At 28.2% G+C, this 17383-nt stretch overlaps 3 protein-coding genes across 3 annotated transcripts; 2 read left to right on the top strand and 1 right to left on the bottom strand.

Moving 5' to 3' along the window:
- Positions 1–4354: 4354 nt before the first annotated feature.
- LOC149062165 (uncharacterized) lies at positions 4355–6187 on the bottom strand. Its single transcript, XM_089215241.1, has 4 exons — positions 6148–6187; positions 4755–4914; positions 4603–4692; positions 4355–4448 (listed from the first exon to the last, which is right to left on the bottom strand). The coding sequence occupies exons 1-4, from the start codon at positions 6185–6187 to the stop codon at positions 4355–4357; spliced, it is 384 nt and encodes a 127-aa protein (XP_089071367.1).
- A 7177-nt stretch (positions 6188–13364) lies between these two features.
- Positions 13365–13745, top strand: LOC149062164 (uncharacterized). The gene has a single exon (XM_089216943.1). The coding sequence runs from the start codon at positions 13365–13367 to the stop codon at positions 13743–13745; it is 381 nt and encodes a 126-aa protein (XP_089073069.1).
- Positions 13746–14657, top strand: LOC149062163 (uncharacterized). The gene is made up of 2 exons (XM_089215240.1): positions 13746–13761; positions 14146–14657. Exons 1-2 carry the CDS (start codon positions 13746–13748, stop codon positions 14637–14639), a joined length of 510 nt encoding a protein of 169 aa, XP_089071366.1. The 3' UTR covers positions 14640–14657.
- Positions 14658–17383: the final 2726 nt, after the last annotated feature.

The raw sequence follows: 17383 nt of genomic DNA, 5'->3' as shown, positions 1-17383 counted from the left end.
GAGAGGCGCGTGTTCGTCGTGGATCGTTGTCTGGCCGTCGGGGTCGTACGTCGAATGCCGATGAGATGACGCTGGCCGTTCCAAAAGGCAATATGTTGAAACTCGGGTCGAAGGTTTTTTTATGTCGGAATCTGAATGGTGAAGCTTTGAAAATTGGAGAGATTGTTGTTGACTTTAGTTGAAAATGAGCGACGGAATTTGATGAGTTGTGAAGTTGAGATTTTAGTGATATTGAAATTTTATGGTCGAAAGAAATTGATGTGTCGAAAATTTTGCTAGGTGTAGTTCGGTTGAGGGAAAAAGTTGTCGCTTAAGAGGCCGTCGTGGTAAAAGTGAAAAACATACAACGCTCAAGAGATGGCGTTGTATTCCGTATCGCCGCCGTCGCGGCTGGCCGTAACCACGCCCATCATCTACGCGCCGCGGCGCGTGTGTTATAATCGCGGGAGCGGTACATTATTAGGTATATCATGGACTGTCGTTATAGACGATTCGCGTCAATGTAGTTGACCGTTGCGTAAATTGTCATCCAAGTATTTCTTACTATGTACTAGCGCACGGTACGTGGCTCCTAGTTCACGAGTCACGAGTCGCGACCTATTTATTAATTAAAGCCCCTGCTTACTTAAGAATATTAATCAATAAATAAAGCATACAAATAATAATACACCAAAACTTGATTTGTATTTCTAACCCAATTACTTTTTAAAAGACATGTAATAACGTGTAGTATCAATAATTTAATTACGATTAAATAGGTTTTTTTAGTGACTGTGTCACGTTTTTTACGTTATTACTTATTAGTGACCTGAAGTACTTATCGTACGATATTTTCATCTCCAATATATTAGTATAACGTTTTAAATATTTTTGTTAGTATAAAATACATACCTGTTTACTTATTTTATTTTTAAACTTAATATAGGAAGTTGAGTGTTATACATAACATATTATATGAAATAAATAGAATAATACTTTAATTTTTATATTATTTAATACAACAGCAATTTGCAGTAAAAAAACAATCTGTATACAAACATTACAAACTTATCATGTTCATATGATCTATATAAATATAAATAATGTAGGTACTTACAAATGTAAAGAACACATTTAATTTATGTATAATAATTAATTGAAACATAACATTAATATATATTTAATAATTTATTAAACGGACGAACCCAATTACAATAATTATAATATGAAAACATAAAATAACGATATACTGATATACACTGTATATTATACAGTATATAATATAGCTGTGGTGAGAGGTGTACAATATTATTTAAGTGATTAAATTATTAATGTATAAATTAAAAGAATCAATAGAGATACATATACAAATTTGGATTAGAGACAAATTTTTACTATTGAGAATTTAGATTCATATACAATGGATAACTAACGTATAAATAAGCTTATAAATATGTGATATGTACATATTGTACATATTGTACAATGTACATATTATCTATACACAAAGTGCATAATTACCTAAACGTACATAATAATAAAATAAAATATATAATATAACATAATGTACTTAAATATTTTACGCATATATTTTCCGCAGTAATAAAAAACCATCAGTGACTAATTAATTTTATTTGTGACCATAAATCGTTACAGATGATTTTTAATTAGCGCGGCAAATAAACATATAAAATATATTTACAAAAAGTTATATTTTATTATTATGCACGTAGGTAATTATGCCTTTTTTCCATACAAAATATTATAATAATATGTACATAAAAAAAATAACATAAAAAATATTTTTTATTTTTAGATTCTGAACGAAGTGATAAATGTATTGATTTTACAATGATGTGTGTGTTTTTTTTTGTGTCTGTGTACAGCATAACTAGTCGAAATAATGCTTCGATTTCAAACTTTTGAGGTGGTTTCCGATGTAAAATTGAAGATCCTTGGTGCATTATATAGGTAAAAAGTGAACATTTTCCAACAGTTATCAAAAAAATCGAGAAAAACAAAAAAAAAATGACAGAAAAACGGGAATTTTTACGCAAAACCCGTTTTCGAGCAAATCGATTTTTTTATATGGTTGTCATTCAAAAACTAATCACTGTAAATACTTGAAATTTTCACCAAATGTTTATGTTAGTGTTGTCTATGTACAGTTTAATTTTCAAAAATTTTCGAATTTTTTGAGTTATTTATAGACCACTGAAATTTTTGATTTGTTTGAGAATTTTTTTATGAAGTGTCGGTAAAAAAATGTTGGACGAACAAAAAAACTTGAAAATTTAATACACGGTTCCTTATGAGTTGTTCTTATTGTAGCTAAAAAAAATTAAAAAACGTGAGTCACAATTTTTTTTAATAAGCGTTTATAGTTCAAATTTTTACGAAATATGTCGAAAACGCGAAAATTTGCAAGTAATTTTGAAGTTGAAAAATCATAAAATGTTTTCTGTTTTTAACTGAGGATTAAAAATATAACACTAAGTTTTCCATAAGTTTTCCTTCAAATAGCTATAGAGAAAACTCGAAGCGTCGTTATAGGAAAAATTTTAAATGCATTTGAATTTTAAATTTTTTCGAAATAGCGTAATAACGATATATCCTCAAACGATTTTAAACATTTGTTATTATTCAAAAAGTATAAGTCGTAAATACATGAAAATTTTACCAGTTATTTAGATTGGCATTTTCTTTACATGATTTAAGTTTCAAAATATTTTGACTTTTTTTGAGGTATTTATAGATAACTGAAATTTTCAATTTTTCTGAAAAAATTTTTTTGAAGTGTTGATAAATTTTTTTTGGCCATATCAAAATACTTGAAAATTTAATACAAAGTTCCTCATAAGTTATTCATACAGTGATTAAAAAATTACAAAAATACATATCACGATTTTTTTATTAGCATTTGAATTTCAAATTTTGACTAAATACATAAAAATTACGGCAATGTTCAAATTATCTTAGATCGAAATTCATAAAAGTTTTTCTTTTTATACCTAAGATTTGAAAATTTTATACAAGGCTCCTAAAATATTTATACAATATTATTTGAAAAATAAAAGAAATATAATATAGTCACACATTTTTTTAATAAGCATTTACAGTTCAAATTTTGACTAAATACATAAAAATCACGAAAATTCGTAAATTATTTTATCCTAGAAATTCATAAAAAAATTTCCTTTTAAATCTAAGATTTGAAAATTTAATACAAGATTCCTTACAAATTTGTCAATCTTTATCTCAAAAAAAATGTCAACCGGAAATTCAAATTACATTTTTATTAGCATTTGAATTTCAAATATTGACAGAAATTCGTCAAAACCATGAATATTTGCAAATTATTTTGTAGTTCAAAATTCATAATATTGTTTGTATTTATATCTAAGGTTATACAATTTAACACCAAGTTTTCCATAAGTTTTGCTTCAAATAGCTATAGAGAAAATTTGAAGCGTCATTATAGGAAAAATGTTTTGAGCGTTTGAGTTTTAAATTTTTATGAAATCGCGTAATGATAACGATTTATCCTCGTTAATTCAAACGCACTTAACATTTTTCCTATAATGATGCTTCGCGTTTTCTCTATAGCTACTCGAAGGAAAACTTATGGAAAACTTAGTGTTGTATTTTTAATCCTTAGTTATAAACGCAAACAAGTTTATGATTTTTCAACTTCAAAATTACTTGCAAATTTTCGCGTTTTCGACATATTTCGTAAAAATTTGAACTATAAACGCTTATTAAAAAAAATTGTGACTCACGTTTTTTAATTTTTTTTAGCTACAATAAGAACAACTCATAAGGAACCGTGTATTAAATTTTCAAGTTTTTTTGGTCTTCCAATATTTTTTTACTGACACTTCAAAAAAAAATTCTCAAAAAAATCGAAAATTTCAGTGGTCTATAAATAACTCAAAAAGTCAAAAATTTTTGAAAATTAAACTGTATATAGATATCTCTAACATTAACATTTGGTGAAAATTTCAAGTATTTACAGTGATTAGTTTTTGGTTTTTATGGTTGTTATACCATATAAAAGTTCCCGTTCTTCTGTCATTTTTTTTTTGTTTTTCTCTATATTTTTGAATACTGTTGGAAATGTTTACTTTTGACCTCTATAATGCACCAAGGATCTTCAATTTTACATCGGAAACTACCCCCAAAGTTTGAAATCGAAGCATTATTTCGACTAGTTATGCTGTACACAGACACAAAAAAAAACACACATCATTGTAAAATCAATACATTCATCACTTCGTTCAGAATCTAAAAAAATGTATATGATGTCTGTTTTATATATAAAAATAAAAATTTATAGTAGATTTCATACAATAAAATGGCTATAAATTGTTAAACTTTACCTAATTGTTTCCCTCGATGGGCATGGTGTTTGATTAACAGCTCCCAAGAAAAAAGGTGCCATAACAGATTCTATGGCCTCTGGATTGGGACTTAAAAATAATTACAATAAAATTGTATTATATAATTAAAAATCATACTAGTATATAGATTAAGTTTAATTATAATTTATTTTTAATTAATATTATAGTTATGGTATTATACATTTGAATAACAACCTAAAAATTATTACACTTAAAACTTTACTTAATTATTTCCTTTGATGAACATGGTGGTTGATTGTCAGCACCTAAGTAACATGATTCTACAATAGGTTCTGCGATTTCTGGATTGGGACTTAGTTAACATAATTTTAGTGAATTGTATTAAATTAATAATAATAATATATAGGTACCTACCTCTTAGTCTTATCACGAATTCCTAGAATATTCACCACTCGAGAACTCAGCGATTTTTTAACTGAAATTTTTTTTGATGCGCAGCGACGAGTTTTTTTGTTGAGTTGATCCATTTTCACGTGAATAAATAATTTAAAAATATATAAACCGTAATAAAAATCTAGCGAAAATGTATTAGTTACTAGTTTACTACTACCAATAATTACTGTCGTGAACAGTTAGACATGCAGGATGTCAATATTTGAATCCATTTATTTCAATATTTAATGTTTTATCATTAATAATTAAATAATTGTTATTTATTTAGAGACTTTCTTTTATGTTATCGACGACGTGAATAAGATAACACATAATGACATAAAGACATATACGAATCAAACATATTACATATAAATTATAATTGACCTAAGTGACTTAGTACTATCGGCTATACAAATTATCATTCGCAGCATTTTTTTTTTTGAAAATATATACATAACTTCCAAGAGTCTCCGTAAAATTCAAATTTTACATAGATAGGTAGATACTTTTTATACACAAGTATAATTCTATAATTATCATATCATAACCTAACCTACGTATTTTATACTGAAGATTATAGCATAAAATGTTATTCATAAATAATATATAAATGAATCACTAATTGAAACAAAAATTATTAGGGTAGGTACGTTATAAAATAAAAATGCGTGGGCAGGTGGGTACATTTTTTTAACTGCTCGTGCTCTCAAATTACCTTTGTGCGCCAATAGAGGAATATAATTACTACAGTACTTGCACCTTACAAATACAATATAAATTAATAAACAATGTAATACGTAATCTTGAAAAATATATTCGTAAATTAGTAATATTATATAAATCGTTTAATGTTTCAGCAAATTTTGTTTGACAGATAATAATAAAATTGGCGTATATTATGCTGATTAAATGTTAATTAATATACAAAAACAATAATTTGTGTACTTAGTATTATGAAATATTACATATTTATTTATCCATCGTTGATAATTTTCTTTCACAGCGTATGATTTTAAGTTTTTTACATAATATACAGTTATACTGATTTAAATGTAAAAAAATTCATCTGAAATATCAAATATCCAATTTTATCGAATAGTTTACTACAGTTTGAAAAAAAAAAATTGTTTGAATCGGACGTTTTCTCGCTGATTAGTTACAGTATTAAGATTTGGTTCCATTTTGCGTAAAATACAATAATAATAGGAATACGAAAATTGGAAATGTAAAATAATATTATTCAATGACAAAATTATTATTTTCATATTGACAATTTGGCTATTTATAACCAGCGCGCGGCTGAGATAGATAACTTGTTTTGACCTTTTGAGCGGTACCGCTGCTTATGAACGCGGGGTGGTGGCAGAAGTACTGTTCAAAATGCTGCCACTGTAGTCACTAGAGCAGCACATGATGACGGCGAATTCATGATTTTTTTGCCAAAAACATACTTTTTTATTTCCAATAGTACTCAGGCCTCGTTGATCGTAGAAACATGATTTTAGTATCAAAATAATCACGAAAAGTTGTACTTAAAAATCTTGGAACAGATTTTCGATACCTCAATTTGCTGATTTTATATAATTTTTAAAAAAAATTAAAATTTGTTACAAACTTCAAATGCAAATAAAATTGGTTAGAAAACATAAATCAAAAATCTGTTCCAAGATTTTTAAGTACAACTTCTCGTGATTATTTTGATACTAAAATCATGTTTCTACGATCAACGAGGCCTGAGTACTATTGGAAATAGAAAAGTATGTTTTTACGGTCGATTTTTTCCTACTGTGACGGCCTCTTAAAGCGTTGTGAAAAAATCGATGCTCAAGGCTTTATTTTGTTGTGCGGCCTCTGCATGTCGCACGGAGGTCGGCAGCTACTGGACACGAGCCCGTAGCGCGTGTGATAGTAACTAGAGATGTTAAGTTCGAGAACGAATAGTTTATTTGAACTATTCACTTTGATCATAGACCTATTAACAGATGGACTGCGCTTATGATGAAATTTATGTCCTCATAATGAGATAAGAAAAACTATTCCCTATGGAAGAAAAAATGAGAATTAATAATATTTGTCCATGATTTTAATGATAATTATTAATTGGACAATAGATAAGATGCTTGATAATTCGGTATCGACTATCGGGTATGCACTATGCCACAAAATAGTAAATACAGTGAGAAATGAAAATTGAGAATTGAATATTATATGTTTAATAGGTATTTTTAATAATATTCTTTGTATTTCTTTTTTTAACTGAATTTATTATTTATTTAATAACGGTTTGGAACTGTGCCATTCCCACATGCAAAAAAACTGGAGAGAAGAACTGTGGTGTTAAATTTCACAAGTAAAAAATAAGTATAACAAAAATTATGTAATTTGACAATCAACTATAATATTCTGTACATTTTAGATTTCCGTTGGATGAGAGTAGGAAGTTACAATGGATAGCTTCAATAAAAAAAGCTTTTTCATTTTATACATTCAGCAAAACACATTTTATATGTGAAAATCATTTTAATAAAAATGATTATAATTATGATTCAAATGGGATGAGAAAAAATCTCAATAGAAATGCTGTGCCATTAATTTTTGAACCTTGTAAGATATAAACATATTATTTTACATAAAAACATATCAGGTATTTGAATTTTTAATTGTTTAATTTTTTAAGGTGATATTGTGGTTGTTAATGAATTGCAAGACATCAATTATTATCCTCTTCCTAAATGCAGTGACCAGTTTTCTAGCGAGGAAAGTGATTTTAAGTTAGTACAGGTTAGTAATGAGCTTGGATGTGAACCCCTAAGTGAAGTAAATGATATATTAGAAAGTACTATTAATATGGATAATGCACAGAACCTAGATAATTTAATCAATGTACCCATGACTTCTTCATCTAATTCAACTTATAGAATCAGTAAGGATAAGTATTTGTATTTATGTATAATTCATCAAATTTAATTAAATTATGCATATTTTGTACAGATAAGCGTTCACTTACACCTAAAAAGTCAGTCAAAAGGATGTGTTATGTTGGAGACTTTAAATTAAGTGATTTGGATAGTCCTAGAAAAAGACGTTGTTATTGGAGAACAACTGTTAAATGCATAAAAATGTACAAACAAAAATTGAATGCTGCTCAAAAACAAAACCGTAGACTTTTTAAGAAAATAAGAAATTTAAATGACCTGGCAAATCATTTAAAAGAAAACAAATTTATATCAGAAAATTGTTTTGAACATTTAAAGGTAAATTCTTAAGGGGATTCCATACTGTGATTCTCTTTCTTTGTCTAACACATAGGCCGTTATATGATTTTAGCTGTATTTTTTGCCAAACATACCGACGAAAATAGTAATGCAACAAGAATTCTAAAAACAGATTTGAATTTGTCGTCAAGAATACTTGAGATCGACTTATTTTCGATATTGACTCCCAAATTCCAACAAATGTTATGTTAAAAAATTGTCGTTTTTAAATTTTTTTTTTAAAGTTAAAATCAAAATATCAAAGATGTGAGAAAGTCGATTTCAAGTAGATTTAACGACAAATTCAAATCTGTTTTTATAATTCTTATCGCTTCAGTATGGCCGTCGGTACGTTTGGCAAAAGATATGGCTAAAATCCTATGACATGCATGTGTTAAGACAATGACAGAAAATCACGGTATCGGATCCCCTTAAATAAGAGTGTTTTAAATTTTATATCCATTGTAACTAGTGGCACAACTAGCGGGTAATTTAGCAAAGTGAAACTTTGGGGCTCCCTTGGCCCCATAATCAAAAATAGTTTTTCATGTTTTTCACACTTTATAATCATTATTATTACCTATATTTTATTACAAACATTATGTCATGCAGTGGTGTACGCAGGGGTAGGGTTCTAGGGTTTTGACCCGCACCGAAATTTTTTCATTTTACAAAAAATATCTTACTTACCACCATTTGAATAGAAAGTTGATCAATTGTTGGTAATTTTTAATATAAATTAAATTGTTAATTTATTATTAATTATAATTTGTTATAAATTATAGGCAACTAATTATATAAAAACTGTTAAGCAAATTATTTAAATTGTTTATTATTATTAAAATTATTTACTCATGTAAAACCCTAACCGAACTAAAATTCTGCGTACGCTACTGACGTCTTGTATAGATTATCCACAAAAAAGTACCTACTTAGGAAAAGTAAAAAAGACTTTCGGTGCGTAAGTTGAAAATATTGGGAGAAAAGATAGAGCTTTGATGATAATAAAGAAGTGAAATCAATCTCAAAATTCTATGCCAAAAAGGATCATGGTTGAAAAAGTAAAAATTGAAGCTTAATAAAGAAATTAAATAAATTCCAAAATTCTGTAGCCTCAACTTACAAAAATATCAATTCACAACAATTTCAAAATGTTCAACTCTACATAAATTTAAAAAATTTATGTAATAAATACATTTGCAAATTCTAAAGCCAGATAAGTCAACTTTTTAAAATAATATTATCAAAGAAAGTTTACTAAATTACATTTTATTAATTAAATTATGTACTTCTGTTATAATAATACATTTTGTTTTGTATGCATATAATTAATAACTACATTATTTATTATTTACCACTTAATTAATTATTTTTGATTTGATAAAACTGTAACAATGTACTCATTGCCACTGATTGTAACGATCCCCAGTTAGGGAAAAAGCAAATGAAAAAAAAAAGAAATGTTAAATTATTAATTATTATTAAAATTATACCTACCTATTTTTGAATAATACATTTTTATAGATACCTATTTAAAACAAAAAAAGTACATGTACCTACAATTCATTTTAAGTGTTGTACTTCTTTTTCCATAAATTACTTAAACTACGGTCAGTCTTCATTGCAGGTCACATGCATAGGATCAGGCTGGTCCATCACGACCTAAAAGGGCTTGTGTTGGTAAATTCCCCAATGAACGTGAAATTCAGTTGCTTTTAGACTCCGACGAAGAAGACAATCTTTTTGATTTTGACGATTCTGGTAGCGAATGTAGTGTAGGGATTTTATCTGACGAAAACTCATCTGCAAGCGAAGATGAAGATGAAGTGCCTAATAGTTTCGATATGTTTTTAATTGTGTTACTCAACCCCCTCAAATTGTTTGGCAAGATATTCCAAATTTGCAACAATTTCCATTTACTAAACAAAAACAGCTTCTTGTACCTATACCAGGAGAAGGAAATCCGTATGATTTTTTAAATTACTTTTGGACGACACATTTTTGAATTTATTGGTGAACGAAACCAACAAATATGCTGAGTATGAATTTCTTAGACTTGCTGCGAACCCAAGAAGTCGTATATAACTTTGGAAACCAGTTACTTCTGAAGAAATGTTAACATTTATAGGTCTCACTATACATACAGGAACAATACAACTAAACCGAATAAATGACTATTGGAAAAAACATCATCTTTTTAATCTCACTTGTTTTTCAAACTATATGGGTCGGGATCGTTACTTACTTATTATGCGAAATTTACATTTTTCTGATAACTCTGTAGATTCATATGATTCCGATAGACTTTTTAAAATAAGACCTTTGATTAATTACTTCAATAACAAAATGAATAATGTGTATTACCCCGGTAAAGAGCTCTCATTAGACGAATCAATAGTACTATGGCGAGGACGTCTTTTATTTAGGCAGTTTATTCAGAAAAAACGTCATAAGTACGGTATACATGCTTACTGAGCCTAATGGTATTATAATAAAATTTGCAGTATATACTGGGGCTTCTGATGATTTGGGTGGAAAAGGGCATGCAGCAAATGTTGTTTTACACCTGATGGAAGAAAAATTAAACACAGGTCACTCAATTTTCATGGACAATTATTATAATAGTTATGATTTGGCTCAAAAATTGCTCGAAAAAAATACTTATTGTACCGGCACGTTGAGGGCAAATAGACTAAATACTCCAAAGGACGTAGTAACTGCTAAACTCAAAGTTGGAGAAACAGTTTCAAAATATTCAAACAATGTTATGATAGGAAAGTGGAAAGACAAAAGGGAGGTGACGTACATCTCATCTGAGTTTGAAAATGATATGGTGCCAACGACTAATCGTAAGGGTAGAGAAACTCTTAAACCATTACCAATTAAACAATACAACAAGTTTATGAGCGGTATCGACAGACAGGAACAGATGAATAGTTATTACCCTTTTACAAGAAAAACAATCAGATGGTACAAAAAGCTAGGTATACACTATACATTAGGGTGCCACTCAACTATATAGGCTAAAAAAAAAAAAATGTTTTTCTAATATCTTACTTCATAATATTGATTTATATGTTATTAAATAGCTGTGGTAAAAATATAATTTAGATAATCACATATTTCGAGGTCGCTCACGCGTTTCAAAGTTTTATACCTATATGATTTTCTGTAAGGTACCTACTTTTCAAGATAAAACTGATTATCTACATTTTTATTATTAAACTTGATTATTATTTACCCATGCATTTGATATTAACTATTAAATTGTTAATACTCGTATCATTCTACTAGTATTCGTATGCCAGTGAGTTAAATTTTGTTTGTTATTATATTAAAGTGAAGTTAAATTCATTATTTTTTTTCTCAAGACAATCAATTATTCACTTATTCACACATGCAGATTGCTGACCTTTCAATTGTATTGACTTAAATTATTGGTATGTACATTTTACACTGTAATTGATTTAAATAAATATTTTAATATAACACATTAGTACAGTACCTACATAATATAATGTCTTATACAAATTCGAAAAATCGTGGTATTTATTTGATTGGCACCACAAGTGAAACTTTAACTGGATCTAAACTGCCATCAAATAGACAAATACTTCGCCGCTTTTTACATTTGCATTTAAAAGACAACTTTTCGATACAAAAGAGTGCTCATATAACTACAAACGAATTGTTAGATTTTTGGAATAAAGCGAGAATCCCTACTAAACAAAATTATAATATAATAAATCAGATCAAAAAATTACATTCGAAATGGATTGGTATTAAAAAAAATGCAACCAGACAAACAGAGACACAGGTTATGAAAGTGAACCATTTTTTAAATAATTTAGACAATTTGTTTGATGTTGCCCATGCCAAGGCTATGAATTTAATTAAGCTACAAGAAGACATTTAATTTTTGAAAGCACAAAGAGAGAAGGGTAGACGAGGATCGATGGGTGCACTTGATAAAAAATTGTTAATTAAAGAAAAAAAATGTACTGAAAAGAACTTAAAAATAATATCAAGAAAAAAAAAAGAAATCGAACGTCTAGAAATCGAAAAACATACAGTATTATGTATTAGTAATAGTAGCAGTAGTGAGAAAAGTGATAGTGACGAAGAAGTAAAATATATTTTACCAAAATGTCCTAGAAAACGTCCGAGGAATATAATTAATCGAGCTGTTGCGTCAGCACTCGATCGTACAAAAGTTAGTGATCGTAATGCCACATATATATTAACTGCTACAGCTGAAACAATTGGTTTAAATACTTCTGAAATCGCTTTAAATAAAGAAACAATCCGTCGAATGAGACGAACGCATAGGGAAAATATAGCTAAAGAAATCAAACAAGATTTTCAACCTGAAGTTGCACTTACAGTTCATTGGGACGGTAAAATATTACCAGAATATATTTCTAAAGACTCAGTTGATCGTTTAGCAGTTTTAGTCTCAGGAGAAGGAGTAATGAAACTACTCGGAGTACCAAAATTAACCAGAGGAACTGGAGAAGAACAAGCAAACGCTGTATTTCAATTGCTGGATGAATGGAATATTGTAAATAGAGTAAATTTTATGTGTTTTGATACCACAGCTAGTAACACTGGTATAAAAAAGGGGGCCTGTACTATTTTAGAACGAAAAATCGGAAGAAATCTCTTAGGTCTAGCTTGTAGACATCATATATTTGAAATAATAATCAGCAAAGTATTTAATTCTCTTCCAATTGATCATCAATCTGGCCCTGACTTATTACTTTTTAAAACATTTTCAAAATTCTGGAAAAATATAAATAAACAAGGGTTTGAAAGTGCAATGTCGGACGACTCTATTTCTTATAATATAATACCCGTAAAAAATGATATAATCAATTTTATTCGAAAGCAATTATCAGTTTATCAGCCAAGAGATGATTACAAAGAATTACTACATTTAAGTTTGATATTTCTTGGAGAAAATATAAGTGAAAAGGTTACAATACAAGCACCCGGAGCATTCCATAGAGCAAGGTGGATGTCTAAAATCATTTACTGTTTGAAAATTTATATGTTTCGATCACAGTTTGAATTAAAACCCGAAGTTCTCGATGGATTAAAAACATTCAATGTTTTTATTGTCAAAGTGTATATTAAATATTGGTTTACATCGCCTAATGCTGCTAGTGCCCCCAAAAATGATTTAAACTTTATAAATGATTTAAAAGCTTATGAGAATAAGACAATCGCTAAAATAGCTTTAGAATGTTTTTCTCGTCATTTGTGGTACTTGAGCCCAACATTAGTAGGTCTATCTTTTTTTGATAACAATGTTTCATATGAAAATAAATTGAGCATGGTATCAGCTTTGTCAAATTTAGGGAACGATGAAGGTAAAGCAAAAAAATTAAAAATACGAGCAGTAGAACTGGCTGAGAAGAACTTATCAGATTTAGTGACAAATCAAACCATACATTTATTTGATGCATTAAATATTAAAACAAACTTTTTACGAACAAGCACATGGGAAACTAATAAAGAATATCTAAGTGGAAAGAAAACAGTGGGGTCATTAAAAGTTGTGAATGACATAGCAGAGCGAGGAGTGTCTTTAATTTCATCTTTTAATTCAGTTCTGACCAATCAAGAGGAACAAAAACAGTTTTTACTGCAAGTCGTTGAAAAACATCGTCAACAGTATCCTGACCCAAACAAAAAAACACTTCAAAATCTCTAAATGTCTAATATTTTTTGTTTGTATTATTAATTTTATAACTATTTTGTATCTGACATAATGCAAAAGTATTAAAAGTATTCACATTTATGTATAGAGTTGACGGAAAATAATAAATTATTAATTTTCAATATTTATATATTTATTACTATTAATATATTTTTAAATGCATTGAGCGACCAGTAAAACTTGATTCAGAATTCTAAAACTTCATAAAAATAGTTTTTATGGTAAATAGAACCTGATAGTAAGGTAAGAAATGTAAAAAAAAAAAAAATTTAAGTGGCACCCTAGTATATAGTTATTCGCCCAAACAGACTATATTTTGGGTCGATTCGCCCAAACGGTCTACGCCCATCTTTAGGTATGTTATCTTAATTTATATATTTTAATATTAATTGAGGGAAACTAAAATCTGGTGTTCCACTTGACGTCATACTTGATGAAATTCATGATTATGCATCTGATATTCATGCTGCACTTACTACAACAACAAAACAAGATCTACGAAATATTATAAGAGATTTTAATTTAGATCCTACTCGTTCACATTCAGATGGTGCTGTCAGCGTAGAAATTTGGTGCACCAAAGTAAGTAGTGTTAATGATCCTTCATTTAATCCTTTTGTATACTATAAACGACAAGGGGATCATTCTAATAATGAAAAACTGAATGATGAAGATGTCCTTTTGATTATATCTAATGCGTTCCAAAGAAAAATGCTAACTAAATTTGCTAATAATATAGTATGCATTGATAGTACACATGGAATGAATCAGTATGATTTCCACTTAACTTCATTAGTAGTAGTTGATGAGTACGGTGCTAGTATTCCTGCAGAATTCTATATTTCAAATAGAAAAGATACAAATACATGGTCGATTTTTTTTTTTTAAATGACAGAGCTTATTGATATCAATATTTTACAGCCTAAAGTATTTATGTTAGATGATGACGACTCATTCTACAATGCATGGAAACAAGTAATTAGCCCTGTACCTAATAGGTTACTGTGCATTTGGCACATTGGCCGTACTTGGAGAAATCAACTCCAAAAGAAAATATTAAATGCCGAGAAAAGAGCTTTAGTTTATAAATCTCTAAAAGTCTTATTACAAGCTACAGACATTGAAGAGTTTCAAGTATTATTAAAAGGTTTTATGCAAGAAATAATGGCTGATAATGAAACCAGTTCATTTGGGGAATACTTTAAGTCATATTACATTGCGAGGCAAACAACTTGGGCATATTGCTTTCGAAAAAACTGCGGCATTAACACTAATATGAGGCTAGAATCTTTGCACAAGGTTCTCAAATACATGGACAAAAAACAAACGTCTAAATAAATGTATTGATGCTCTTGTAAAATATTCCAGTGACTGTCTCTTCAAAATACTAAGGAAAATTGTTAAAAATGAGAGACCAAGACAACTGAAGAATATTGCAAAGAGCCATGCCAGAGCTAAAGAAGTGAAGGTAAATTTTAACCAGGTCACGAGTACATGGTCTGTTCAATCTCAATCATCAACAGTCAACAGATATATTATATGAAGTTGAATTAGTATGTGAAAATGTTGGAATTTGTAATGATGACTGCATAATGATATGTGAACAATGTGAGCCAAAAATATGTGTTCATACATTTTCTTGTGAATGCGTTGATTATTTAATTAAAACAGATATTTGCAAGCATATTCATGCTACTGTAGCATGTTATGTCCAAAAATATGCTTACAGCTGATTCTGAAATCTCCCCTTGTTTTGAAGAGAATATTAAGCTTAGTGATAGGATTACTAAGAACATTGAAATTTTAGTACCATTATTCAATAACAATTCTTCATCAGACATTGACGATAATCGCGATATTCGTTATAAAATGGAGACACTATTGGGTTACTTTTCTCCAAAATGTCACTACAGCAGTGAAATAAAAAATCAAATTATGAAATCACTTGATCGTTGTTTGGAGAAAGTTCAAATAGAAGCTTGAGGCTACTAAAGAAGCAAAATTGACACCAGTCAATAAGAAAGTTGATCAACAAAGAAGGCATTTTTCGACCAAAAAACCATTTAAGCAGACCAATAGCTTAGTGAAATCAACATATTCAGAAAACACTAACATCAAACAATATCTGAAAAATCTTCTTACAGCTATCGAAAATGTACATACACAATTTGATTATAGTTATTAGTTACCAATTGTGTTTATTTTGAATGAGCTACTTTTTTTATTTTGTATAATATATTTTAAATAATATGATATTTATTAACTATTGTGGTAATAATTTAATTTTAATTTTAATTACATATCATGAATTAAGATATAAGTATAACATATAATATATATATATAATATAATATATAATATATAAAGTGTTGGGCAGTAACCACATTACTGTAACAGAGTTACTTTTTTTGTAATGCTTTATGTAATTTCATTAGAATTATTTCCAAGAAACGAAAATATCATGGAAATTACTTTTGATAAGTAATGTCTATTGTCTTTGGTATAACGCATTAGAGTTTTGACGTCTTTAGTGCTTATTGGGAATTGAAAAATTATAATGTGATTAAAATATAATATGTCTAATTTGGGTTATTAAGTATAAAAATACTATATATATTTAATTTTAACTTTCCATAATTCAGTTTTCAATGATTTAAGATTATGAGTAAAGTTAATAAAATGTACTATATATTAATTATAGAACGTTCCCTATGAATATGTTTCATGGACTGTTTGGTTTCTAATTCTTGAGTTTCTATTCACTATTCCTTTCTATAAACTATAACTAGACATACGATTGAGAGCTGTTAATCGAAAATAGAATTTAGTGTCTGTCTATCAATCAACAGTAGTATATTATAATGGTGTATTTCATGTTTATATCTTTATATATTGGTTTTTTTTTTATACATTTTATTCAAATTATACCTTTTCAGCATACCTAATGTATTTCTAGTTAGGATGCTTGTAGAATGACAATAAATTGATTAGAAATCAAAAATATAATAGTTTTTTTTTTATAACGAGAATGTTAGATACATAGTTACTTTTCTATTTGCGTAATGAGTAAAGTAACTTAATTATATTTATCTCTGAGTAACGAGTAATATAACTTAATTACTTTTTAAAATTAATTTACTCAACACTGAATATTATATAATATTAAATGTTTTTTTTCTAAGTATCTATCAAATATCAATTATTATTATCACACAATAATAATAGTGATAACATAATCCTCCGAGCTGTCGCAATTGCCTCGTTTAAATACACATGCTTGAATGCGCGCAATAAATCTGCACGTTTTTGATTTTCGTTTTATCAAATTATAGATGTTTATAATTATTATAATAATATAATATAATATTTATTTATTTATTAATACGGACTTAAGTCCAATTCACAATATGTTTGTAAATATAACAATAATATAATATACCTAATTTAAAATAAAAGATAAAAAGATTTATATAGAATTATAGTAAAAAATAATAATAATGAAAAATATACACTGCGTGTAAATTATTATGATGAACAATTTAATTTCTATCGTCTATAACATGCTGTTGAAAAATTGATCTATACTCCGTGCCACGAGAGAGTGCGACCGCCACGCGCATCTAAATGAATTA

The sequence above is a fragment of the Diuraphis noxia genome, unplaced genomic scaffold, assembly GCF_037042655.1.
Source record: "Diuraphis noxia isolate RWA-SAM2 unplaced genomic scaffold, SU_Dnox_SAM2 contig0001, whole genome shotgun sequence".
NCBI classification, from domain to species: Eukaryota; Metazoa; Arthropoda; class Insecta; order Hemiptera; family Aphididae; genus Diuraphis; species Diuraphis noxia.
Note: the sequence above shows the minus strand (reverse complement) of the source record. Positions and strands in the feature narration are given on the sequence as shown.

Bases quoted from the DNA above. Each gene is read 5' to 3' on its own strand.
- LOC149062165 (XM_089215241.1), bottom strand. From the start codon at position 6,187: ATGTGCTGCTCTAGTGACTACAGTGGCAGCATTTTGAACA. The intron at 4,693-4,754 runs GTAGGTACCTAT...ATGTTAACTAAG, and splicing joins ATTCGTGATAAGACTAAGAG to TCCCAATCCAGAAATCGCAG. The intron at 4,449-4,602 runs GTAAAGTTTTAA...ATTATTTTTAAG, and splicing joins TCATCAAAGGAAATAATTAA to TCCCAATCCAGAGGCCATAG.
- LOC149062164 (XM_089216943.1), top strand. From the start codon at position 13,365: ATGGTATCAGCTTTGTCAAATTTAGGGAACGATGAAGGTAAAGCAAAA.